Raw genomic sequence first — 27,246 nt, 5'->3', positions numbered from 1 at the left:
TCGTTCGAGGGGTCACGTATTTATAGGGCCAGAACGAGACCTGTCAACGAATTCCGTTGGTATCGGGCAATACCCTGAGGTATTTAGGGGTTGTGGTGTGCTGACAGGATAAGGCCATGTCACGTGGCCGGAAATTGTCAGAGCGTTGAAAAGGTAACGTCAACCAATTAGAACACAAATTTGTAAACTAAAACTACTTAGCGACCAACGTATCAGTCAATTATCCTAAACTAAATTCGTTTATTTTTGCTTCTTGGTTGATTCTTCGCTATCGGGCTAAGGTGGTACCAGCTGTGCTTTTCGTGGCGTCATCTATCGCGCTTAGGGGTAGCACTGGATCAGAGCAAGCGCGCGCTCTGGCGGCTGCAGTTGTCACCAGCAGTGGACTGTTCCCAAAACTGCGCACTGGGAACACTCAAGTAGTTCCAAAATCCGACAGCGCTGGCAAGTGGCGCCAGTGAGCTTAATATTTGAAATTTAAATGCGGCGGCGGCAATGAAGTTAGGAGGCAGAAATCTGAATTGAAGTGGATAAGTTTCTCAATGGAATCTCCCGCCAGTAGTTAATTCAACTAAATCCAACTAAATGACAGCCACCAACTTACTTCTCCCTCAACCAGCAAAGAAAACTTCAATTCCCTCCATAAAATCCCCCTAAAACTCTGCCCAAAACCCTTTTTGGTTGTGTGACCTAAGCCAGGGGGCGGGTTCGATTCCATTTTTTGTTGAGGAATGCAAACGAAAGTGATTGCAAAAGTTTCTGGGCCACCCTATGCCCAATACCGACCGCACGCCTCATTTAGCCGCACCGAAAATATGCCAAGTTTTATTTGCTAATTGCAGTACAGTGAAGCTTCACGGGGAAGGGGTAAGGGAAAGTCGAAGACGAAGACGAAGAAGAGTCTGCCCGCAAGCTAAGAAAAACTTCAATTCCAATTGAAGTTGCGCCCAATGCCAGATACAAGCCCCCACAACCATATCTCAGAGGCAAGGCCGCCGCTGGCTGTGACAACATTTACAGACAAGGCCGGGAAAAAATACAGCAAGAGCAACATGGAAGGGGGTACGACTGAGGGATACCCTCAATTATTTTAGATGGCAAATGCGTGACAAATAATTCGCTGAAAGTTGTGCGGAAATGGTTTAGAAATTCAAGAGACAAATTTCACTGGTAAAAAGTGCCAATATACCCCACAAATACCCTATAAAAATAGCCGCCAGGAGCGGTTCTCCTTTGGTTACGGTTTCGGGGGGCAAACTTGACTGCAAAATTTCTTTGTAAGTTTTTCTGCACCAAGTACAGGCCTGTGTGTGTGTGTGTAGTGTGTGTGTGTGTGGGTGTGGGGTCCAATGCTGTAATTGAATTTGCGTCAAGTTCTATTAAGTGGCGTAAACTTTTGGCCTCTGGAATTGAACTTGGCTCTCACCGCATGTGCATTTTTCATATGTTTATCGCAGCGCTTTTCGCCTGTATTTCTCCTTTCTTGCCTTGACATGTTCGGGGGCAAGAGAAAAAGTGAAAAGAAATGAAAGAAAAGAAAAGAAAAGAAAAAGTAAAGGCAGGGAAAAACCTACCAGATAAGTCTCTGGCTGTCAGGCACAGGGGCCACACATGTGAGGTTATCAATGGAGCATTAAATTGTTTCTGGCATTTTGGAGTCTGTCAGTTGTGGCGCAATCATGGGGCAAGCAATCATACCAGACTCATCCAAACCACTCTAGGACTCTAGTCCATCGTTCAAAGCTGTTTTCGTATGCGGCAGCGCACAATCCACTCAAAAGTTCGGACCTCCACTTGTCCTTTTTGTTGACTTAATTTAGCATATCAAATTTATGCATTTCATTCGGTTAAAAATGCATTAAATTACTGCTAATGCTTGGGCGTTTATTTAAAAGTTTTGGCCATTTTTTACACTCGCATATGGGGGGCCTGGTTGGGCGGCTCAAAATCGGGCTCACAGCTGCCTGCTGGATGCGTGTTTCGGCATCAAATATTAAGATTGCTTTGGGACAGCTGGTGGCAGCTTTGTCGCAGTCTTTTTTACGGCCTCTTTTATCTATTTGCACCCTTAGACGTGGCACGTGATGTGGCAAACATTTTAGATGCATTTGGTAGCCAAGAAAATATTTCTAAGCCTAGTCTTGAGACCCTGAATGTTTGGAATAAATATTGATGTAATTACCTATAGAAATGCCCAAAAGTTAACCGAAAAATCTCTGAATTTGCCACTCCAGAGCCCACCTCTAAAGTTGACCAACCAATTTGTGTTTCTATTCGTGTTTATGCACAATATTTGTCGAGCAATCCAGGCCCAAAGAAAACAAAAGCAAATAAAATCGAGTGCTGAAAATGCAACAGCTGCGGTGCCCATAACACAGAAATGATTCACAAAAATATATGTGCAAAATTCTCACAATTTTTATGTGCATATTTACATTTGAAGTCGATAGAAAAAAAAGAAAGAGATATTTATTAACTGAAACGTTGACTTGACTTTCCAGTCAGCTGATGTCTGGGCGGGGAACAGAAGTCAGCGTCGAAGACGGATTTAGATTTTCAGCATGTTTGCACTAAAGTTCAGTTTTTGGACAGGACAATTGATGGACAAACATATTAGATGGGGAGAACACCACACACACGGCACACAGAGCACACCACATGCCACAGCAGACACTGCTAGACACAGACAGCTATAGTTCAGTTAACTAAAACATATACCCCACACACACAACACAACACACAACACACAACACAACACAACACACAGGACGGAGGACAGTTATTTGCTTTTATGGCAGACTGAGCCTGTCTGGGCAACCCTCCTCCAACCTCCGGCTGGACTCGCTCTGGGCTGTGTGCACGTCAGTTGGCTGAACAGTTTATCCTGCATATATGAACTTCAACAACATGCTACCAGACACACACACACAAAGACCCACTACAACTATTTCCGCTTACTGCTAAACAAATCCCAGCTACGTATACGCAATATTGGCATTTGGCATATTATTGGAGTTTCGTCATTGCATGGACGGATCGAAGAGGGGCAGGGAGCTTAGGCATCGAACAGCAGCAAATGTCTTTAGCCCAGTGTCCTCCATTAAATATGCTGACAAGTTGATAAATTGTTGTACATAAACAGCATTGGCCATGGCCATTGGCCGAATCATTTAATTGAATTGAGAAATTGGAGATGGGTCAGAGGCATTGCCTGGCACAGGAGATGATGCTTTGATGGATGGCTTTTCCATTGTGTAGTTTGTGGCAGGCAAATGTAGTTGTGGCACTCAAATAACTATTCATTGGTTTACAATTACTGTCTGCTGTGAGAGCTAATTTGCAGAGGGGAACGAGCAGGGCTGAGCCATTTTCATGGCTCCCATCTTCCCCCCAAATGGTCATCTCTTAAGGCCTATTAAAACACTTCAAAGTAATGCTTTGGAAAACTTTGAAAATTACCTAAAGTATATTCGTGGTCCATTGCCACAGGCCCCCGCAATAGAATTCAACTGGCAAAAAGAAATTCTCTGGAGTGAAATAACTCAGGAAACCTCCTGCCTGCCACACGAAAATCTCGGAGCACATGTTCCAGTGGAGTGCCACGCCTTTTGGGCTGTGGGTCTCCTCATCTATTGAGGTTTGACATTAGCATGAAAAACGCATTTTTCCTCCAGCGCAAACAATGGGGAGGGAAAATGTTTTAAGTAACTTTGTTGGGGCCAAAAGGTGACAAAGGAATTCCGATTCCCAGCATTCGATATCGCCGCTGATTGAATCAAATTGTTAAGAATTATTTTGTGCTCCTTCCAGCATAAAAAAAAGATATGTAAAAGTAAAGAGCAAAAAGCAAAGCGAGCCAAAGTTGTGTCGTTGAGTGAAATTGGGTTTTCCTTTGCCTTCTTTTTTGTTTGGCATATTTGTGCAATTGAATTGTTTACACAGAAATAACGACTCCGAAGGGTTCACAGTTCAAAAGTTATCGCTGTGATGAGATGTGTGTGTTGTGTGTTGTGTGTGAGTCAAACTTTTACCATTGGCAGCTTAAAAGCTTTTCCCAGACTTCCCTTTATCATCAATTTGGCGGCATTTGCAAACATCTGAGGGAGGCGCTCGCTCCGCTCCGCTCCGCTCCGCGACATTGATGAATCTGTGGCAACGCTGGGGAAGGCGAATGATTCGAGTGACAAATTGAGACACCAGAGGGGAGAAATCAATCTGCTGAAGGTTATCTGGCGCTGACAGTCTCAGCATCGAGTGATCGAGAGAAGATTCCGATTAGAGCGGCAAATTGTTGTGGTAAATATTCGATATGCCGACGAGGGACCGCGATTAACCTGCATTCCCATAACAATTCTAGACCCCATTCTTGAATGGCTGACTTCAGGGGCAGCACTTTCATTCCCAAGGTTAATAATTTAACAAATTTGGTCAAGTTTCCCAAAGTAAAAGACTTTCAAGTTGGAAACTAAACCGCTGAAAAGGACCAAAGCCAAAGAAACCGACTGAAAAATGCGCTTTAAATGCATATTTACGCGAAGGAGACAGCAAAAACTTGCCTAAAAAGCATAACTTTCTGTCACTGATCGATGGACATTAAGTTGATAACATTTATCTGCTCAGAGATCGCTTTTGATTCTGGTAGATCAGCATTTACATATTATTCTTAAAGGACCCTCCAGAGGACAAGACAAAAGGCTAATACCCCACGCAACTTGCTGTCTGTGAAAGGTCCCCAACTTCCAAGTTAACTTCAAACATTCCCCCCAAGTCGGACAGTCTATAAAAGACACCCATTCTATGCTGGCGACATATTTGGTCTCTGGAACTTCTGTCGCGATGTTGAGCAAGTTTTTTCCGCGCATCAAGGCCCTGCCACTGACGGAGCGAATACAATCCCGCGATGCCTTTGTGTACTTGGATCGATATCAGAAGATTTTCGGCTGGGCAGCGACCGACGATAAAAAGTGGAGAGTTCCCTACACCTTATGGGGAATTAGCATCAATTCGCTGCTGATCTTTCTCCTCCCAATCTCGATGCTGGTTTCGTACATCCAAATGTTCAAGAGCTTCACGGCGGGAGAGTTTCTCAGCTCCCTGCAGATCACGGTGAATATGTACGGATGTGTTTTGAAGTGCCTGTACACCATTTGGGGCTACGAGGGATTTCTGGCAGCCAGACAGGTGCTGGACCACCTGGATCTGCGCTGCACCAGCGATGAGGAGCGCTCCAGCGTGCACCGCTGCGTGGCCCAGGGCAACATGTGCTTCGTGTTCTACCACATTCTGTTCTCGGGATTTGTGGTCGGTAATTGGACCACCTACATCTTCATGGGCAGGCACGCCTGGCTGATGTACCTCCCGGGTCTGGACGCTGAACGGAACTATTTCACATCCAGTTTGTGTGAGCTTTTGCTCATGGGCGGCGTTGTCACCATGGAACAGTGCACGGATGTCTCTCCGCTGGCACACATGCTGATGGCTCGCTGTCACATTAATCTGCTCAAAAATCGATTGAGTAGGCTGCGTTCCGATCCGAACAAGAATGAGGAGCAACATCATGAGGAGCTGCGAAAATGCATCCAAGATCATCGCTTGGTTCTAGAGTAAGTGGGAGTAGGCAGTTTTTATAGTTGTTTCATGTTTTTCCCTTAGCTACGTGAATAAACTGCGGCCCATCTTCTCGGGCACCATCTTCGTGCAGTTCCTCCTGATTGGCATAGTTCTGGGCCTGTCCTTGATTAATATCATGTTCTTTTCCACCTTCTGGACGGCTCTTGCCACCGTGTGCTTCATGTTCGACGTTTGCCTGCAAACCTTTCCCTTCTGCTATGTGTGCAACCTGATCATCGAGGACTGTCGCGAGCTGTCGGAGCATCTCTTCCAATCGAATTGGCTGGCCGCCAGTCGCAAGTACAAGTCCACTTTGATCTACTTCCTGCATAATCTACAGCAGCCCATTGTACTCACGGCGGGTGGAGTTTTTCCCATTTGCATGCAGACGAATTTATCGGTAGGAATTTATATTTTCGGAACTTAGCAGCGTATAAAATTGCAGTCCTTTGTAGATGGTAAAGCTGGCCTTTTCTGTGGTCACTCTCATAAGACAATTTAATCTGGCGGAGAAGTTTCAGTGATGGATGGAACATAGAAAAAGGTTAGTGGAAAAGCAAAGGATTCAATGTTTTAAGTAATATTTTTGTGTATAATTTACCTCCATTTCTGTAGTTTAATATTGATATTAGTCTGAGCAGCGGAACACCAAAAAGAACTGACAAATAAAACAAAGATAATTCTAGTTGAAAGATACATTTGTTCTCTATAAAATTAAACCTCAAAACTTATACTGATAATATCCACAATTACTAGAATGTAATTTAATGTATCTGCTATTCAATTCCCAATTCGTAGAGATTTCTTGTGGCTGATTAAAATAAATGTGTCTGCTGGCGGTAGATAAGCCACAATCAAAGCCACATCCTCGTGCAAAGTACAGTCTCGTCCGCCCTCACACTCTCTCCACCAAAAACAAAGCAAAGCCATAAGTGATGCCAAAAACTTTGCCATGTCTCAGCATGATAGAAAGTTTTTGGCCAGCAACTCTCTTTTGGCCCATTGACAAAAGTTGACATATGCAAAAATAAAGAAAGGAGAAGGAGAGGGAGAAGGAGAAAAAGATGAAAAAAATACGTATACAAATTATCAGCACATTTATCTGGGTGAAGAAGTCTGTTGGGGGAAGGGGGGGGGGGGATTGGAGGGAGTAGCAGAGAGACGAATATGAATTTCTGGACAGAAAAGTTTTGATTTATTTTGAAGCGCAAAGTTTTTGGGCCTGTCACAGGGCATTTTGACATGGGTTTTTGCACCACGGAGACTGCCACAGGAGTGAAATGAAATCGAAGCAGAAAATGCTAAATCAAATGGGGACCTGCCCCGCCGTCCCCACAGACACCGACACCAGACCCGTCCCAAGGAGCCAAACGAAGGCAATAGATGGAAGAGTGAGGGAGAGAGTTGTGGGAGGGTGGCGGGATACTGGTGTTTGTTGCTGCTCGTTTAACTTTTACTTTTCGTTTCCCTTGGCCTCCTGCCGTGGATTAAGCCAGCTTAAGGCCTATTAACGGTTTGAAGTGACAAACTCGGTTTCTATTATTTAATTGCGGGCAGCTGCAATGTAAAGTGCAATCGAGCTGAAAATGAGTAGGGATATAAAAGGGCTTAAGGCGCTGGCCGCCTCATTTCAGCTTTTTCCTACTCCAAAGATATTGTCTGAATTCAGTCTACAACGTGATTATTACTGCCCCTTACTCCGCACCTTCCCCTTGCTTGTGGAATGAGAGACACAAAAGGGAATATCAAGAAGTGTGAATGGGAGAAGCTAAGACAGCAGTCGCGACAATTACAATATAATTTGGGTATTAGCTTTCATAATTGCCACTGAGATCCACAAGCGGTAAGGTGTGGGGGGTATTTTACAGCTCCATCCACAAATTTTGTACATTATGCAGTTCCATGAGTCGATATTAAATTATTGTTTTATTATTTGGTCCCTCCAACCATCCAGAGATTGCAAAGAGAGATGAACCGTAGCTAACACCCACCTTTTGGATAATTACACCATGGGCTCACGTTTGTCGCACAGTGTCGCTCGCTTTCTTTGTCTGTCCCTCTTGCACCAAAAAACGTCTTCAATGAGCGACCTGGAGCACTTTTCGCCTGCTGAAAATATATTTTTAGACAGCCGCCTCGCCCGCACCTCTCGCACACTTTTCGAGCAGGCAAATTTAAGCGCAATTTAATTTCCCATTTGTTAATGACAAAAACTGGCTAAAAACTAACAACAAAAGCAGCAGGAGCAGGAGCATAAGGGAATGCACAAAAAAAACTAAATGCTATTTCACACATTCGCTAAATGAGAAGAAAGGCGACAGTGCTAGTGCATAGAGAGAGGGAGGGAGTGTTAGTGAGAGGGGAGAGACGAGAGCGGAGAGTGTCTGCAGTGTCACTTGAAGTGTTGCAGTCGCCGCCGCTGACAGCGAGAGTGTACGCTGCCAAAGCAGTATTAGATTTTTAAGTAGATTTTGGCAATGACCATAAAAGTACTGATATGTGTTTTTATATACATATTTAGGTTTTTTTTGAAGATAAAGATCAACACACATAAACATAGCCATGTAAGTATCTATGGACATCTGCTTTTACCGACAATGTTTCCATACCTCCAATGGGGGCGATGGTCATGAAAGGGTATCAATGACTCGACTATAGGGCAAATATTTGCTTCTCTTTTTTTTGCACGACTGGTAAACGAAGAAGTAGGAGTAAAAGCAAAGGAGAGACCCTGAGTGAAGAGGCGAGCAGAGCCCGCTAAGACAGTTGGACAATAAACACATGTTTCAGTTTGTAATACGCGGGGCCGTAAAGTTGCCTCGCCTCGCCTCCCCCTCGCTTCTGTCCTGCACGAAATTATATGTAATGCCAGGGCAGGCAGCCGAAAAGTATCTTTACAGTTATTTCCTCTTGTTTCTCTTCGTTTGCCTTGTGTGTTTGTGCGAACACACATGCCCTTTTTTTTTATTTCATGTTTGAGTGTGTGCGAAATTTTGCACGCATTCTTTTCACCTTCCCCCACCATCACTGACAGCACCTCTTCCTGGGTTTTGTTTTTGTTTGTTGTATGCGGAGTGGAGATTACCGCTTGACAATGGGGAACATGTGGTACTTATCGAGCATTTGTCTCATTGTTGTGTAGGATAATGGGGATATGGATGGGTACGCGCAGAAGGTAAGCCACTCGAAATGGAATTGAATGGTGTCACTGTCACAACAAATAATCGATTTCTATGCACACTCGTATTTGCAACAATCATCTGCTAGGACAAAAATTCGACTTATAGAAATCTAAAGAACACTCTGAAAGTGTTTTCGATATTATTTGGCTTAAGAATCTCGCTAATCAGCTGTTCACAGCTGCTCCAAGCAGCATGGGAATCGAGTCGAAGAATGGTAGCAGCCTCCACTGTTCATCCTAGCCGAGACCCAAAACAGTGTCCGTATCGTTGTACGGATATTTTTAGTGCGGACTGTAAGTATGTAGTAGCGTCTGTGCCTTGAATGTGTCTGCATTTCGCCAGTGTCTGTGGGCCATAAACTCCTCTGGCTAATTATGGCCACTAATGAGCTTGAAATGGCACTTGCCAGAAACAACAGCAGCAGAAGCAACGACAAAATACACATGTACTGAGTGTACTCCTATACATATGTGTGTACGTGTGCGTATTTAGATATTTGAATTCCCCCTCTCAAAATAAAAACAAACAATCATTGAATAAACAGTCGGCACTCTGCTCTGCTCCTCTCCACGCAGGGCAGACGTTATGCGACTTTCATTATTTATGAGCGGCGGCAAGTGCGAAAATTTAAACACTAATTCAAATTAAAGTGGCCAAAGCCAAATGGAGATGGAAATGTAACAAATGCAACAATTGCAGTTCTGCTAAATTAGCGACATGTTTATGAAAATGGCTTTACCGTGAAGAAGGGGGAATATAAGTCGGGTATGAATGCCCTCATGAATGGTGTGACAGAGAGAGGTGATGCTTCTGCACTGCACAACTTGATTAGAACTCAGTGGTGGATTTGCCTTGATAGTGCTGATATTGGCAGAAATGGCTGTTTAGCCTGTTTTTTGGTCACTGAGTTTAAAAAAGTGCCAAAATGTAAATAGTTTGCAAAAAAATGTTTTTATGCGATATTTTTGCGCTTTTTTGCACATTTTTACAACATTTTTCTGGCTATCGGCGAAACTATCACCACTAATACAAAACAAAAACTAATAAATCAAAAATCGATAAGGCATGAAGTTCTCCCATGCTAATTGAGGATCGATAGGAAACACGCTCAGTCTCTATAGAAATAGTTTAATCCATTTGATTCATTCATGACATCTGTTGCGCCTCATCGATAGCCGAAACATCGACAGGAGAGATAATTAGATGCTATCGATAGCTGAGTCATACAACTACAGTGTCATCTCCATCGATAATCGTTAGAGCAAAGAGCATTGCGCCCATCCCTATATAACCGAGCACGCTGGAAAAGTTTACAGTTAGAGGGAGTGAAAATGAATCAGATCTTGTTGTTTGAACAGCAGGCGGAAGAGAAGAGACGTTTGATGGACATGTACAATTTCGAGAGGCCGGGAGAGAACAAACCCGTTTTGAAGAACCCCTGGAAGAAGCCTTACGCACTGCTGGTGGCGATAAGCGCTCGCCAAGTCGGCACTTTTGCCGAACACTTCCCCAATCGAAGGTTATGGCGGAAAGAGAAACATTCGGGAACCGTGCCAGAGGTACATAAGCAAGAACATTTCTCTCCTATTACAAAGATAATAATTCCATAGTAAAATGATCAACAGAGGAAAGCTGCGACACCTGATCCAGAGCCACAGTTTTCCGAGAAGGAAAACGAAACCGTCTGGAATGTTCGTGAGAGTTTGGATGGTGGCGACATGCCGCCCCGCCTCACAGATCGAATGTACTTTGTTCTTGACGTGGAGATGGTACTCAACTTCGAGGAGCCAATGGACACTCGCAAAAAGTATCTGGAGGAGCTCAGCAAATTGGTTCTGCCCGGCACAGCTGGGAGCATGCTTTACATTCCGCATATAGTGATAGAAGAGATCGATTGGCTTAACATGGAACAAATGTTGTACGCAACCAAGGTGCTCACAGCCGAGCGTGCAATTCAATATTTGAACAAAAAGTTTGATAGCAGCTTCGAGATCCAGGCCCAATCGCCGAAGGAGGAGCAGGATCATCTCTTCCAAGTGTGCACCACTGAGGACAGCATCGTCAATAGCTGCCTGCAGCTCCAAGAGGAAGTGCCCAATTTGATGCTGATCACCTATAGTGGCAGTCTCCGCCGCACGGCCAAGTCGATGGGCATTCACGTCTCAAGCTACCCAGCCCTGAGGGAACAATATCCTGCAGCGTTTGCCGCACTGGAAGAAAAACTCGAGCCCTTGCAGGAGGTGCTGGCGGTTGAGGAAAGATCCTTATACTAATATTAATGTGTTATTTATTTTAAGACAAGACATAAAATGCCATTCCATTATTTCATAACTCTTAAATCTAAGTTGTTTTTTCGTGCGTAAAGTCGGAATTGTTCATTAAACAATTGTCACTTATTCGCAGATCTAGTTATCAATTAGTTTATTTCCATCTCGAGTGCATTTCAATTCAAGTTGGGCTGTCTCTCCTGGCCACAGTCTCCCACATTCTCCATTGAGTTGTCTGGTGCTGTCGGCCCTTTCCTGTTTTTCTGTCTATCTGTGCTGTGCGTATCTGTTATTGCTGGTTATTAAAATGTACCCCAAACAAGAAGATATCGAATGGCCGGCCGGTTTCAGGGCTCGCTCGAGGTTTTGCCTCTGCCTCCTGCCTCCTGCCACAGTTGCATTGTAAATTTTAATTATTTCCTACAAATGATGATTAAATTGGCCGCAGGCAGGCGGGCAGGCAGCAGCCAGATATTAAATCAATAAATACGAAAAATATCTGAATGTGGGAGCCTATGCGTGCCTGTGCGTGTGTGCGCTTCAATGGCAATTCGAGTGTGCGAGACGGGACGGGACGGCATCGAGACACTGATGACAGTTTACCGGTTTACAGTTCATTATATTGCATAAATTGACTTTATATCGGTCTGCACTATGCACAATATTAATAAACTACTCGTCGTCCTACAGCAGCAGCAGCAGCAGGAGCAGCAACCAGCAACAGAAACAGAAATGGAAACGAAAATTAAAATTAAAATGCCAGCAATTTACTGCCAGCCTTAAAATGAAATGTACAAAAAGGCAACAGACCAGACGGACTACCCGATGCCGAAAGACCAAGCTCCAGCCTCAGCTTCAAAATGAACAAAAAGTCAACAGGTAAAATGAGAGATTGAAACAAAAACTATTGGAGAGATATTGTATACATGAATGCCATAAAGATGTATGTAAGTATGTACATATATCAGTATTCAGCAGTTTAAGCTGAACTTTTGCATTGTTAAGAGTCTTGTCTATTGTTTATTTGTTGTGACATTTTCCTAAGATAATTTTCAACAATAATAAGTAGCCTTTTTGTTGGGTTTTCAACTTTTGCCATTCTGCTGTGTCAAGCTAGAATGTGGATGCGCACAAAGCTCACCTTACGCTCACTCTTTATCTATCACACTCTCGCCAGCAAACGTTAACAAGTTTTCTCTTCTTTTGCAGTAAGAGAGGCGGAAGACTTGCAACGAAGAGGAGCGGAAGGAGAACATGGAATGGAGCTTGGAAATGAAAAAACTCCGCCTTAAAATGTTAAATCTAGAAACAATTTTGTGTATTTCTATTAGTGTGTGAAAACTTAAATTGACAGATCGTAAATATGCAGAAATATGTGTAAGTGCAGAGCAACATGTATTCATACATTTAATGTGCATAAATCAGCGAAATTGCCAAAGCCCAAGCTAGCGCTAAGTTCCGTTATGTCCAAGCTGTGTCTCACAAACATTCGATCGTGAGGTCTTGGGGTGGGTTCGCTACTACCTGCGTGCCAAGTGCAAGCATATTGCTATCCCTTTCTAACCACGGCGGCATTCTAGGCACATGCAGAAGAAGAAATGTGTAAAAATAAATAAGAGAGCGCTTTAAAAGAGCTGATGAATTTGAGAGCTTGAGTATGCAAAGTCTCTCTCTCTCTTTCATTCTGTGCTCTTATTAGAATTCTGTGTGTACTTCTGTGACTGAGACCAAAGGCAATAAATTGGCAAATTAAATATAATGAAATGTTATGTTATGTTATGTTATGCTCGAAATGTTTACACAAAGAACTTTTCGTTCCTTGCTTGAATCTATGAAACACGTTTAGGTATTCATAAGTCTAACGCCTATTCCAGAACTGGCTTTTGCTTTATCCTCCTATAAATCAACAAAAAATCTCGCTGTAATCATGCTGGAATATTTTTCAAATCAAACCAAATAATATCCCCCGTACACGATATATCCCCAAGAAAAGTCCCCCATCTATCAGCATTATACTAAACCAATAAAAAGTCTCCACTCGAAGCATGAACAATTGGATGTACTTAGCATAGAATAACAATTTAACAAGTATTACTGGACCAGCACATAAATGGCTACTTGAAGGACTCGACAGCCCCCAACCCACCCTCCTCAGCTTCCTAACTGTGTAAAATCTGTGCAGCCCCCATTCGAGGCTTTTGTTCAGGTGACGAAATGCGACTTCAAACTACGTGATCTGCCTGCCGACAATGAGGGCGCAAACTTTTGAGAGACGATAAAGCATAAAAAAGGAAAGAGGAAAAAGGAAAAAGGAAAAAGAGAAAAGAAAGGAAACGATGGCTCCACAGCAAATCCAAGAAACGGTACAGCGGGGGCTGACATTAAGGGGAAAGTAGCACCATGGGCGGGCAATCCCCATGTGGCTGTGACTGGGGGAGCGGCTGTCATTTTTGGGCCAAAAACCCAAAGCCAGACAACAGACAATGCCCACGCAGAAGGTAGTAAATGCAATCAATACGCGCAGACGGCACATAACAGGTATTATGTATTATGTATTATGTATAATGCATGATGTGCCCCGGCAGCCCACTCCGCAACCCTGTGCAGGGTCCTAGCGAGAGTGCCGTGAAAAATCAACGTCGAGCGTAATCTATTAAATTATCCTAATTTCATCACGCACCAAATCCCTTTAGCCATGAGAGCCTTCATCCTTTGCGCCTTTTGCGTTGGGCTTTCCGTCTGGGAAACAATCAAAATTTGCATAATATCGGTATAATATTTTAGCATTATATGTGCAATCCCCCACGCCCCCACAACGTTCCCCAAAAGGTGCAGAAGTGTCGAGTTTAATGGACACAAAAGATTTTCCTTTCATACATTTTTTCCCGTGTGTGGTTCGGGGTAACACACGTTTCCAGCATTTCTCTTTGGGCTGTAACTTCTGCTCAAGTTTCAGTTTTCTCTTACTTTTCTCTCTTACGTTTTCTCGCTTTGAAAAATCCCCACTAATTACTTGTCTAATTACTGGGATTTTTCCCGCGACTGGCAAAGTGGCTGCCATTTGTTTCGCCCAAAATCTCATTTTAAAAATAGCCAAAAACCAAAAAAAAAGAAACAAAATGCTAAAATGCCAAGCTGAAATGTTAATGTAGATAAATACATTCTGCGGCGAACAAAAACTGCTCGCAGTTGAAATAGATTAATGGCAAAAGAATGAAGTGGCAAGAATTTGGGGAATTTTTTTTTTTTTTTTTTTTGGTATGTTACTTTTGGAGATTTTGCGATTTTTTACTAGACAAAAAGCCCTTCTTATTGGCCCTTCGTTTAACTCACTGAATCCCACATTCAAAGCCAATCTGCCACTCCCAAAAATGCTCTCTTTTGTTGCATTTTTGTCACCAACTGGAAATAATTTTGTAATCAATAATCCTCCCACTCCCGGCTCCTCGCAGCTATTAGGAGCTTAAGAAATCTTGGCAATTTCTGATTGTTTGTCGTGGCATAAATCTAGAAAAAATCTACGATATTTGTCTTGGCCAAGGACTCTTGGCTGGCACTCAAATGGCCGGCCATGATTTATCATAACTAGCTCCGGAGGCGATGCTCATTTGCCAAGCCCCGAGGCACCAGGGACAATGAACTCCGAATTTGCAGATAAAAGCCAAAAGAATATTCTCGCAATCCTCTGCTAGGCAGGACACACATATGTGAGGCTATGGACTCTGTGGCTTAGCTTTGATGAACCAAATTCGTAAAGATTCAAGCGTAAAATGAAAGGAAATTGAAATGCGAACAAATTGAATTGGGAAGCACTCGCCCCGAGGGCCACGCGAGAAGGAGGGGACTGTGTCGTGGGGTTTGCTGCTTCGTTTAACCTGCCCCCAGAATATGCAACAACTTTCGCCATTTTGAGTGCAATCAAATATTCAAGACGTTGGCCAACTTCTCGACTTTCCCGTCGGCCCACCACACCACAAAATGCATAATTAAAATCCATTAAATGAATTTTGCACTCCCTCCCTCTCGCCGCCTCCTTTCGTATATTTTTTTTTCGGAACTTTTCATTAATGAATAAAAATGAAAAAAGTTTGCGACTATTTTCTTGGACCATTAATTTCCCATTTTGACATTTAAACAATCGCTGGAGCAGTCTCCCGAAAACTGCACAAAATTCATTTTGACCAGCATGAATGCCAAAGTGCAAAATTCAATCAATTTGAGCCATTTACGTAGCCGTCAATCGAGTGCCGCACACAAATCCCCACCCGAATCGAGTGTGTCCTGGGGATTTGTGTTTTTGGCAGGACACACACCCACCTGCGAGTCCCAGAATCAATTGAAAACTATTTGCCCATCCAGCCATGGGCACAAGTGAGTTTTACTCCCCAATTAATGCACACCCCAAAGAGTTGGTGGAGCCATCATTGGCTTTTGATTTGGCCAGAAAAATGGTTTGGAATTTTCCATCAAATGCATTTCTATTTGCTGAAAATGGATTTATTTTCACAGAATATTACGTGCTCGGTCCTTGGGATTGAATGTTTGAAAACTTGTGATAAATGCGAGTATTTATGTGTACAAATTAAATTTGGTTTTAAACGCATTTCGGTTTGGTTTTGGTTTAATATTTATATGATTTTTTCTTGCAGCATTTAAGCTGCCAGCATTGAAAGCTTAAGTTTTACATTTCCTATTTTTGCGACTTTTAATGAGCCTCACTTCCATTTCCTTTCCGGTAAATCCCATAAATAAATACAATTCGAAATGCAAATGGAGCTTAATAATCCGCCCACAGTCTGCGACTTGGAGCATTTCTAATTTACTGGCATTTAATTGCCAAAGGATTTCGTAGCAAAATATTAGCGGTGGCTCCATTCTGGTCCGGCGAGCATGAAATTGTGTGTGCCAGCCGTGTGGCACTCCTCTCTCCATTACAATGGACCCTCGTTCGACCAATGCGCTTATATTAATTAATTTCCTATCGATTGCCGCATTAGCGTCTCCATTGTCTTGGACTGCACTTGTGGGTGCTGGCTGGGCGGCTGGTAGGAGTCAAATAATTTTGCATGGTTCAAAAGGGGTTTTAGCAGAAGATTAAATCAGTGCCAGTTCATCGAGGAGTTGTATTTAGTTTTGTACAGAGATTTGTGTAATTTTTAAGATTTATTAGCTTAGTTTCGGAGTGAATTTAATTGTAGAAAAACACATTGGAGAAGTCACAAAAAATCTGTAAAAATTCTTCAAAATAGTCACTAAGCTTGCAGCATTTGCCACCTGAAATATTTACTTCTAGACACAAATAGACATTGCGTTTGCATCACAAATGAATCGCAAAGTTCATCCCAGACACATTTTCTGCACATTTCCAACTTTATTTTGCACTTTTCAGGAGCCAAACTCGCTGCATAATCTTTCAATTTGCCTCGAGGTATTCCCGCAGTCGCTTTGGTTTATTTCTTGTACAGATTTGCGGCCCAGATGTTTCTGTAAAATGCTAATAATTGCCTTAGATTGCGCCGATATCCAAATATTTGCATATTCCAAATGCATTTGAACTTTTCGAGTGGCTGCTGCAGCTTCTAGTTCTGATTATGTTTGCATTTGGTTTTGCATTTGTGAGTTCTTCCGCAAGGGATCGATGGACTGCAGTCTCTCAAGTGGACCCACATGATGACTTCTTGAAATGTTTGTTTTAATAAATGCCAAATGGCAAATGATGCATTTTATGCTGTAAATGAGGCCTGGCAGTGGTCTGCTTCAGTCATCGTTTGATGTTTGCGTTTTGCAAACTTTAATGAGATTTTTATTTTTTGTGTGGAGCTTATCAATCTGGGGAATGGCTGGCTCCCGCCCTGTGCTACGTGTGTTTACTCAGCTGTGACTTAATTTCATTTTGCATTTCCTGCTCCAAGTGCAGGGCATCAGGGATTAATGCCGCTGACGTCTGGCATATCTAAAATGACGTCTGTCAAGGACTCTCGGGCGACGATAATGTGCTTTGGCACAAAACTTTTAACTCCCCAGGCAGTCACCCAACCAGCATAAGCTTTTGCCTCGCTCCACCCCCCAGAAACTTTTATGACTAGACAGTTTTTTGGGGAGTTCCCGCACCATCCACCCTGATTTATTCTCTCTCTCTCTCTCTCTCTCTCGGCTCGTTTTGGGGGGCTCGTCAATATGCTAATAATGTAAACTCATGTGGCCGGAAATTGTTTAGCTATAAACTTTGTTTATGGCTTGCCGAACTTCAGATTTGGGCTGACAGTTACCCAGGAAGCAGGAGCTAAATGTCCTTAATATTTAACTGCCGGCATATGTGGCGGCATTTGATGGCTTGTCTTGGGGAAAGTGATGGAAATGTCAGGCTTATCACTTGGCAGTTTGTTGCTGGGGCTAAAAGTTCTACGCAAAAGTGGGAATTGTTGGAAATTAATAGAAGTGTTTGCTTGTTTGTTTGTTGTTTTCAATTTGAACAAACTTCAATCATTTGTAAGCCCAAATTCCTAACCTCCTGTATTTATTTTCCTTCGTTATTTACGATCCTTGCATTCCTTCAAGCCTTTTCACCTGACATCAAACCCTAATCCCCTTTGCAAAAATTAATGATTATAGCAAAAATCTTGGGGACCAAGCAAATTCCTGTTTATATTTTCGCATCCATCAAAGTGTTTTTTCTTTGGTTTTTTTTTTTGTACTTTTTCAGCAATTTATTCTTGTCAGCGGCACATTTACCTCTGGAATGCCACAACCCATGCACGGAGCCGTATAACTCCATTAGTTCTGTGGAGTTGTTTGTTGTTTTCATTAGCTATTCATGCATTCTGCTTTGCCAGTCAAGTTGTTCCCTCAATTCTGGCATTTGGGAGTGGCGCTGGGCAAATTTCGCTTTCCCTTTTGTCGTGTTGTTTGGGTATTTGTGTGCGGCGACGGCCATTTGATACTTTTAGGGATTTGCCGAACTTGACATGCGTAACGCCATTAAATTTATCAATTGCTCAACTCAACGCCTGCCCCTTCAGTCTCTCTCTCTCTCTCTCTCTCTCTCGCTGTTGCAACAAACTGTGGCACGCTGTCACCTTTTGTGGCTGCCACTGCTTTTATTATTTTTTATTTGCCATTACAAAATTTACAACTTTTTTCAATCAGCGCCAAAGTTCGTTCAGCAATTCGCGACGAGACGAGCGCGTGGCATTTGGTTTTGATTATTTAAGAGCAGAAACAACTTCAACAACGGATTTTATTTTCTTGTTGGCAATATAGTGGCAATTTATCATTCATTAGGTGGTTGAAGTGGAGGATTGGTCTTAGCCTGGAGATGGCTCCTTTGCCAAGCGGAAACTTGTTCAATGGCAAATAGATGGGGGGAAAGTCATGGGCAGAGGGGTTTGGCTTTTGGTGCAGGAAATGCATGAGGGGGAAACTTTTAGTTAATGGTAATTTACAGCAAGAAGGAAATGGCAAGGAATATACGATAATTGGAGAGATTTTATACCCTGAAACTTGCAGCTAAATTTAAAGACTAAATATTTAATTCCCTTGAATTTCCATCAGAAGAAGCATTTTAACGATTTTGTTGAATTTAATTTTATGGCCAGTTTTGGCGTCTCTTCAGCTTCAGCTTCAGCTTCTCTTCAGCTTCAGCTTCTCTTTAGCCGCTCTCTTCTCTGCCTGCCTGCCGCTCAGAGAAATAATCGCACGTTCTGCTTCAATAAATCGAAGCGCCTCTTTTTTTATGGTTACGACTCTGTGTCGCAGGTGTGTGCGTTAATACAAAGCAATAATATAAATATAAATGTAAATGAATAAACATAAATCTAAACAAATGTAAAGGAACAACTAAGGCAAGCAAACACTTTAAGGTTCTGGCTGTGTTGCTGTCCTGTGACCGCAAGGATGACATGAGTTTTCACTTTTATGGCCAACATTTAACAGGCCATGACACGGCTGCAAGTTCTTTTTGTTTTCATCATCAATTTGCTTTATGGCCTGGAATGGCTGCCGCAGCGACAGCAGCGCAGCAGCAGCAGCCACTTGTCATAACACACAGCGGCCGTGAGTAACCGTTACCGTTTGGCTAAAACATTTACCCATGCCTCTGCACAGGCAGCAGAAAAAACAACAAAAAAACGTGCAAAAAGACAACGAAAACTAAGGAAACTAAACTGCAAGCGTGGCAGCTAGAGATGGCAGAGTGAGGAACGCAAAAATGAAGAGAAATGCAATTGGAAGCTAAAGAGCTTTGGAGTTATTTTAGGTACAATATATTAAGTGATGAAACTGAATTTGAATGTCGCGCTCTCTTCACAAGCTTTGACGTTCGCACTCACTCTCTCTGCGTCTCACACGCTGATCTACTTTTCGCTCTCTTATTTTTAAGTCGCTCTCTGCTCGTGTTTGCGTTGTCTAGGAGGAGGAGGAGGAGGAGGAGGAGGAAATACAGCGAAAAGAGTGAACCCTTTTTTATTAACAGTTTCCTCAGATATCTTGCAAATATAAATTACTTAATTCCCAGCGTTAGCTCTTACCTCTAACTGTGTATCATCTCTAGCTCCACCTCTCCGGCTTCCCACTGCCGCACAGTGGCATTGTTGTTGCCACTTTGCTAACATTTTCACACCCAAGACACAGGCAGACACGTCAGCACGGAGCTGGCGTTTGCCTGCTTGGACGAAGGCAGCGACAATTTGTCTGCAAATTCGCGAGTTGCTGGAACTAAAGGATGAGGAAGGGCAGGGAGTTTTTGGGGAGACCTGTCTGTACCCCGAAAGTGTTTAGCCTCTACGGCTGGGGCTGGGGCTGAGGCATGTCCATGTCCATGTCCATGATGGCGTGTAACTGGTTTGTATCTTTTTGCAGTTATTTCTCTTCGTTTCTGGCTGCCTTTCTCCAGACCTACAGACCATTGCCTCATTCTGTGTGTTCCCTGCTGATGTCTCGCCTCTTCCGCTGTCCGATTTTGTCAACATTATTCAAGCATAAACATGACCCAACCATTGCGATGACGAACCCAAAAGCAGGGAAAGGAAAGCACTCCACTCCGCCAGCACAGTCCGGGAAACGTGATGGCAGTGGAAAATGCTTGAAACAAGCATTTAAACGTCGTTAGGTTTTGTACAAATCAAGATAAATGGCAATAGGACATGTGACCATGACAAGGACAGCGACACTGGGCCGCCAAGGGGTGACAGGGAGAGGGTTGTTGTGCGGCTGAGGATTGTGTAAGGTTCAGGTGAAATTTCGTTGTTTTTTTTAATTTGTTTGTTTGTTTCGAGAAGGTACAATCAGTGCCCGGAGTAGGACTAGGCAGGATGTTGAATTTTTCATGTGGCTGTTAGGCAAAGAACTACTTTAATTGAACTGATACTTAAATGTAACAAAGTACACGCAAAATTAGAGAATTTACTGGGAAATTTGAGGCTCAGTTAAATGACAGAAAAATACTATAATTTCATCATCAATATGCCGCTTGGGCCTCTACGTTGGGAGTTCAATCTTTAAGCACTTAAGATGGCTATTCAAACAGAATGCTCAACATTTGCCCATCCAATTAGGCCAAGAATGGCGTATCGGTGCCGAAACCAGTGCCTGCCCAGCGCCCTGCGAGTGCAATAAAATCTAAAACGGATAGAGAGACAGAGAGAGAGAGAGAGAGTCAGCACTGGAGTCAACTGCGTTAAATGCATCACGTATTGGATTTTGACATAAACGCTTGTCCTCGTTAGCGCCGCATCGTGTTCCAACGGCACCTCCACCGAGCCATCAACCCACCACCGTCGACACCTACAAAGGGTGCGAGTGAGAGCGAGCGATCGCTCTTGCTGGGTGCCCTGTCCGCCTGCGGTGCCATTCAAAAAGTTTTACAACTGAGGAGGCAGCAAGCTTCAGGCAGGTAGCGGCTGTGGCTGAGGCTGAGCCGCGACGGAGGTGCAAAGCGAGGAACCAAAAAGTTTTCAGAGACAAGTAGTAGGCAGCATGTTGATAAATTGCCTCGGCTTTAACCCAGGCCAGAGCCCTCTGACGCTGTCGGATTTTATGCAAAAATCATTTCGAACAAAAAGTAGGTAAAATATGGTGTAAGAGTCGCCTAAGGGCATGCCCTGTAAAGAGCAAACAAGTAGGACTACGGGAATAGGAAGAGGGAAGAGGTTTAATACAAAATAAGAGACGAGAAATTGTAGTTGCCAAAATGTGATTCCGATTAGCTTCTAATGATTATTGCCTATTGCCTACAGCGATCTCTTTTCAATTGAACTTCGAACATGAAACAGCATACCCTTCAATACAAACACATACCACGCATACTCGTGCCAGCGTGATGTTTGGATATGAAAAGTTTGCCCACTGGGAAAGGACACTCTTAAGAAATGACACACAGAAGAAAAAGAAAAAAAAAAGCTGCTCTCTTCTCGATTGAGATCCCTCGAGTGTTGACTGACGGCGTCGCTGCTGGCGCTGAAATAATGCGGCCAATAAATGTCATTGCAATGAGAGAGAGATAGAGAGAGAGAGAAGGCAGTGCAAGAGTGTGAGAGAGCTTCTGAAGAGCGATGGCAAGGTACATAAGCAAAGGGGGAAGAGAAGAGTTTGCCTTTCATGTACATATTTCCTGAGCGACTCTTTGCTCGTGTCTCGACTGAAGTCGACTCGGGAGTATTGTATATTTAAATGGCCGTTAAAGTGGCAACACGTTTCCATTTCGTTTGAAGTTGTCGATGATGAGGATGATGATGATGGGGATGTTGATTCCTGCTGCAGCTGTGCATCCCCATGCCCCTGCAAATGCTGCCCCTCACCCCCACCTTGCATATGTCATGCATTTATGCGTTTATAAATATTTCATACTAGAGTTTTCCCTGCCACTCACTCTGGCACTACTCTCTTCTGAGTCACAAAAACCGAACGAACAAAGACAGAGTTTTTTGTATAAACAATATATGCATATACTTAAATATCTTTACCGATTTCCTCATTTGCATTCAATGAATGGCCAGAAGAGGAGCCCATTGTGAGTGTCATTGTCAGTTTGGAGGACACACTCCACACACAGACGAGTCCCCCCATTCCCAATTTGCATATTGGCACTTGACGAAATACTTATCTGCCATAGGAATGGCAAATCAAATTGTTGGCAATTTGCATACATCATATGTTAACAGCAATTTTGAGCTGGGTATACAACATTCGCAGATAAATCAATTTCCATTTCCCTCCCAGTCTTAACTTTATTTGACAGCCCCTCAGAGAGAGAGAGAGAGAGAGAGCGAGAGTGAGAGTGAGAGTGAGTAATGAAGTCACCGTCATTATGGCATTGGCTGATGGTTCGATTAGGCATCGGACGTTGATGGCTTTCAATCATTGGACAAGAGATGTGTCGAGGGTATAGGGGGGCTGTTAATATTTTTATATGTTTTATATTCTAGATAATTTCCTGGTGGCAAGTCAAGGAAGATGATCGCCAAAGCACTTCCGGAAGAGCAAGGAATTGAGGGCCAATAAAACTAATTAACATCATTCTTAGCCAGTAGCCAGATCCACAACTTTGAGATGGTAAAATTCTCATAGCAATTCCATGAAATCTGCAGCTGAGCCTAAGTCAGAGCAGAATCTTCGAGCCCCAAACTATTCCCCACCAAAACGCTGACAGCCCGCTTAGCCCGTTAAAGCATGTTTCTCTCTCTGCCATCAAAACCAAATATATCCCCACGTATATCAAACACATAATTGTGTTATATTAAGCACATAAATCCAATTCCCCGAATGCCTTAATTTATGTTTGCACGCATTGTTTTTGTTTCTGCCTTTGGGTATGATATCGCTTATCACATTTATCATGTGGCACACACACACGGCGAATGGCGAATGGCGGACTTGCCTTTGATGCCACAAAAGAAGAAAAGCGAAATATTTACGATAAGGCAATTTGCATAATGCGCAAATCATAATACGAATTTCCTTTTGGCGTCTCCACCGGGTCCACACATGGGCATAAATATTGCAACATTTGTAACAGACAACGACTGCCGCCGCCTCTGCTCAACAGATAAGTTATGGGGGGGGGAGTCGGTGAGGAGTTAAAGCTTAGGGGGAGCCGCCCCTCTCTTGCTGCTGCTCTCTTTACTTCCGCTCAGTTCCGTTACCCAAAGTAGCAGTAGGAGGCGACAAATGGCAAAGCTACTTCCTCCTATTTCTCTCTCATTTTACCTCCCTCTCTTTTATTTTACCTCGCTCTCTTTTATGGCACCTCTTTCTGCTCAACCTCTTCCCTTTGCTTACCGCAGCGATTGTTCAATTTCAATTCACAACTTTCTGGCCATGTAACAACTGTGGCAAGTTGTTGCATTGTTAAAAAGTCCTCTTACATGTGTCCTGCAGTCCTGCAGTCCTGCAGTGTGTGGCTTTCTGCCACCATTTGTGGGTGTTATGAATCCCACAGTTCGTGTCTTTCTGCATGAGTTTTGGTGACAAATTTGTGCAAAAAAGTCACAGGAGACGAAGGCATTTTATTACAGCAGAAACTAAACGTTAAAGTGCAACAGTTGTGGAGGGATTTTCAAATGGAGAATGGAGAATGAACAAAGAAACTTTAATAAATAAATGAAATATAATAGTAAAACCTTAAAGTAACTTCCCTTCCAAGCCACGACTCCCATTGAAAATTTGATCAGCAAATACCTTAAAATTTCTGCATAATTTGATAGCTGAAATTCCAATCATAGTTCCATAGGGACAAGAGGCATGGGGGAAACCCCGTATCCTGTGCAATCCTTTAAGTGACACAACACATTCGAACTGAAAAGTGTTTAGATTTTGGCTCTGCTTGAGATTGCTTGCCCTCAGACCATCATCAATTCAAAACCAATAACTCAGCCAAAAACAAAAATCCAACAATCATGTGGGACTGGACTCTGGGACTGCATTTTCATCGTTTTTCAAGAAATTCCATTTACACTCGAAAGAGGTAGAGGGAGAGGGAGAGGGAGAGGGAAAGCGAGAGCTTTGTTCTGTGGAAATGGAAAATGGAAAATGGAAATGCGAATGTCATGACGAATTTTGGCAGTGATAAATGCAGACCAGAAATTCAGAATCGAGTATCCAGAGCCAGAAACCAGGTGCCAAGTGAAGAGAAGAAAAAAATAAACCCAAAAAGTGTTTTTGGGCTATTTATGTGCAGGTAGCAGGAAAACCGACCAGAAAAACAATAAAGAAAAACTCCAAAACGGAGCTTGACAAACTACTCGTCTCGGGTCTCGGTCTCGGTCTCGGTTGGAGTCTGCCTTTGGGGTTTTGGGTTTGGGGTTTCTGGTGTTTTATGCATGAAATGCCAAAACGAATGCCACAAGAGACTCAGCCGAATGGCTGACTGGCTGGCTGACTGTTGACGCCTTGATGCATGATTCTCTCAAGGTTCAAGGCAATGTCACAGACAGAAACAGTCACCCGGGAAGGGGGGAGCTTCGCCCGGCACTCCGCTTTCAGCCTGAGGCACAGGCAGAACCCTAAAGTCAGGGCACACTCCCAGCAAAAAAAACAAAAAAATTTGTGCACTGAAATTGTCGCTTGCGGGCATTTTGTTCGCCGTTGTTGTTGCTGCTGCGAGATGCTATTGAAATATTCGCTGCTACAGAGCAGAGCGTTGCTAATTTGTATTTTAAAATATGCGCAATTATAACAGCCAGTCGACAATGCAGTCAGTGGTGTGTAAGTCTCATGTTAAATAAACCGAAAGGCCGAGAGGCAGCAATGCCGGAAAGGGGTGCAGCACCAGCCGCAGGAACGGCAGTCGACTCCATGCGATGTCACAACAGCAGGCGAAGGAGTCGAGAACGCGCTACCCTTAAGTGTTTTTATCAAAGATACCCTGCAAGGGAGTGGATTAGGCTATTGGAAGTTGATTGAAAAACTGGCGAAGAAGAGCATAAAGTGAAGTGAAATTTTGTAATATTACAAATAATTTTTGTAGAAGAGTGGGAACAAATATTTAGAAAACTTTATGGAAAATGTACAAAATATTTTCCATATGAATTTCGTTCAAAGTGAATCCGAATGACATTTGCGAGCGAGTAACGCATAAAGATATTATTTAAGCAAAGAGGCACGACAGTAATGCTTAAGAGAAAGAGCTTTAAAGAGAGAGAGCTCCAAAGAGAGAGAGCGCTTAAGGAGAGCTTAAGCCACGGCCAGGGCAGTGGTGGCGGGTGACAGATTCCCTACAAATAGCTAAAAATATAAAATAATTATAAAATATTATAAATAAATGAATTAATTAAATAAATATTATAATTATAATATTTTACCACTTACCAATATATTCCACTGTCTCTTAGAAACTCCACAAATTAAATTTTCAACCTCCAATCACATATTTGCCTTCCCAGGGTATCCCCTAGTCGCCGCACAACCCTTCCCAATCCTTACGCTCTCCTGCTGCGCTCCGGAGTGGCGTGTGTGTGCACCGCTTCCTTGTTTTTTTCCCCCCTCTCCGTTTTTCAACTTATGAAAAATCATTAAAATTATTACATTAGGCTTGCCGACACCTTTTTTTCCACTTCCACTGCCACTTCCATTCGAAGACAAACGACAGGCCCAATTCGTGACATTTGTGCCGCGGATTAGATGGCAACAACTGTCACACATTTCTCTCCTCTCGAATTACTATGATTAGCATAGTCATGCGACAGGCAGGCAGGCAGGCAGGCAACATGCGGCAGTGTAAGGGTGTAGGGTGTGGGTGAGGGCTTTACACTCCTCTCGTATCTGGTGCTGTTTATGGTCAACCCAGCTGCGATTATCTACCATGAATGGGCGGATGGACAGTCGTTTGTCAGGCTCTCTTTGTAATGCTCTTCTTTTTCTCCCGGTTCCTGGCGGCTGCTCTTAATGGCAAAATATTGCTGGGCCCCTGGACATTATGCAAATATTTGCGCCGACTAATGATGAAACGTGCCACCTGCAATCTGCTCGTTATTCCCTCAGACTCCTCGCTATCTAAAAGCGCAATGAAAGCGAAAGGTGTGCTCCTTCTTGATTAAAAAATATCTTGCAAGATGCTCAGGCTTAGGCCTAGGCCAAGGACAAACACAGGGGTCTTGGTCTTTGCCTTTTCTTGTCCTTAGCAGCTTGGTTTCATGCATATTTAATTGGAGTTTAATGGCTGGATATGAGAGGCAAAGTTCCTTTAGAAATTCTTGAATGAAGTGCCCAAGAGAGGGTTAGATTCGTGCTGAATGAAAGCTGATAATAGCTTCAGAATTTCTTGGCATTGAACCTGAAAGTCCGTGCTGGACAAAGGATCAGCCATCAAGGTCTAATCCCTACAGAAATCATCCATATTCTTTCCTCAAGCTTCAGTCTGTAAACGGATTTGTACCGCTTCAATCTATGAAATACAATATGATATCAGCCTGCAATTAGTTCCATTTATGCTCCAAATCAACAACTCAAAAACATCTTATAAATGCCCATTGAAAGCTGAATAGATTCAACCATTGAAGAGCCTTACCGATTACGGCGTGTTTTGAAAATCAAACTTCCGGTTTGCAGCTTCTTTAATGGATCCACTGGAGCACTCCCTGGAGGCTCTTGAAGCGGACGTTGATTGGTTTGGAATCCATACGCGTACACTGAGCCAATTATTTGCGTAGGCCTCAGGGCTAGACGACAGAATTCCTGGATATTCCCGGGGCAAAACAAAAGGCAAACCGCTGAAGGGGAAGAGTGAGTCGTAGCGCCGCCAAAGTCCTCTGATGTGGCATTGTTATTGGGAATAGCGACGTTCCTCCTACTCCAAACTCGAATCTGCAAGAGGCAAGAGGCACACAAAATTCTTCAAAATGAAATTGCGCGGAAGCATTTTTCAGTCAGTCAGTTTATTGGCTTCATTGTGGAAGAACCCTTTTCCATTCATGTACTCCCCTCCCCTCTCCTCTCCCATATATTTTTGTTTTACGAGTGTATTTTTTCTGCTGTTGTGTCCATGATTAGCATGGGGCGTGTACTGGCAGCGGCAGAAGCCATTCAAGCGGCAATAATTCGCTTCGCTTTGCATTGTTGAAATTTTTTGGAATATAATGTTTATTCGGGCACCAAATCGTCATTGCCTTTTCATGTTATTCGTGTCTGGAGCACATTAAAAAGCGGCGCACAAATATGAATTGCAAATTGCTTTGAGATCTTCAGCGCCACTCGGA

The 27,246-nt window shown here is 43.2% G+C and overlaps 2 protein-coding genes across 2 annotated transcripts; both read left to right on the top strand.

The window, feature by feature from the left end:
- The first annotated feature begins 4,819 nt into the window (after positions 1 to 4,819).
- On the top strand, positions 4,820 to 6,134 carry LOC117582249 (odorant receptor 22a-like). Its single transcript, XM_034269860.1, has 3 exons — positions 4,820 to 5,603; positions 5,653 to 6,010; positions 6,066 to 6,134. The coding sequence occupies exons 1-3, from the start codon at positions 4,837 to 4,839 to the stop codon at positions 6,132 to 6,134; spliced, it is 1,194 nt and encodes a 397-aa protein (XP_034125751.1). The 5' UTR covers positions 4,820 to 4,836.
- Positions 6,135 to 10,011: 3,877 nt separating this feature from the next.
- Positions 10,012 to 11,065, top strand: LOC117582248. Its single transcript, XM_034269859.1, has 2 exons — positions 10,012 to 10,351; positions 10,418 to 11,065. Exons 1-2 carry the CDS (start codon positions 10,124 to 10,126, stop codon positions 11,063 to 11,065), a joined length of 876 nt encoding a protein of 291 aa, XP_034125750.1. The 5' UTR covers positions 10,012 to 10,123.
- The last annotated feature ends 16,181 nt before the right edge of the window (positions 11,066 to 27,246 follow it).

This window comes from Drosophila guanche, unplaced genomic scaffold, assembly GCF_900245975.1.
Source record: "Drosophila guanche unplaced genomic scaffold, DGUA_6, whole genome shotgun sequence".
NCBI lineage: Eukaryota > Metazoa > Arthropoda > Insecta > Diptera > Drosophilidae > Drosophila > Drosophila guanche.
Note: the sequence above shows the minus strand (reverse complement) of the source record. Positions and strands in the feature narration are given on the sequence as shown.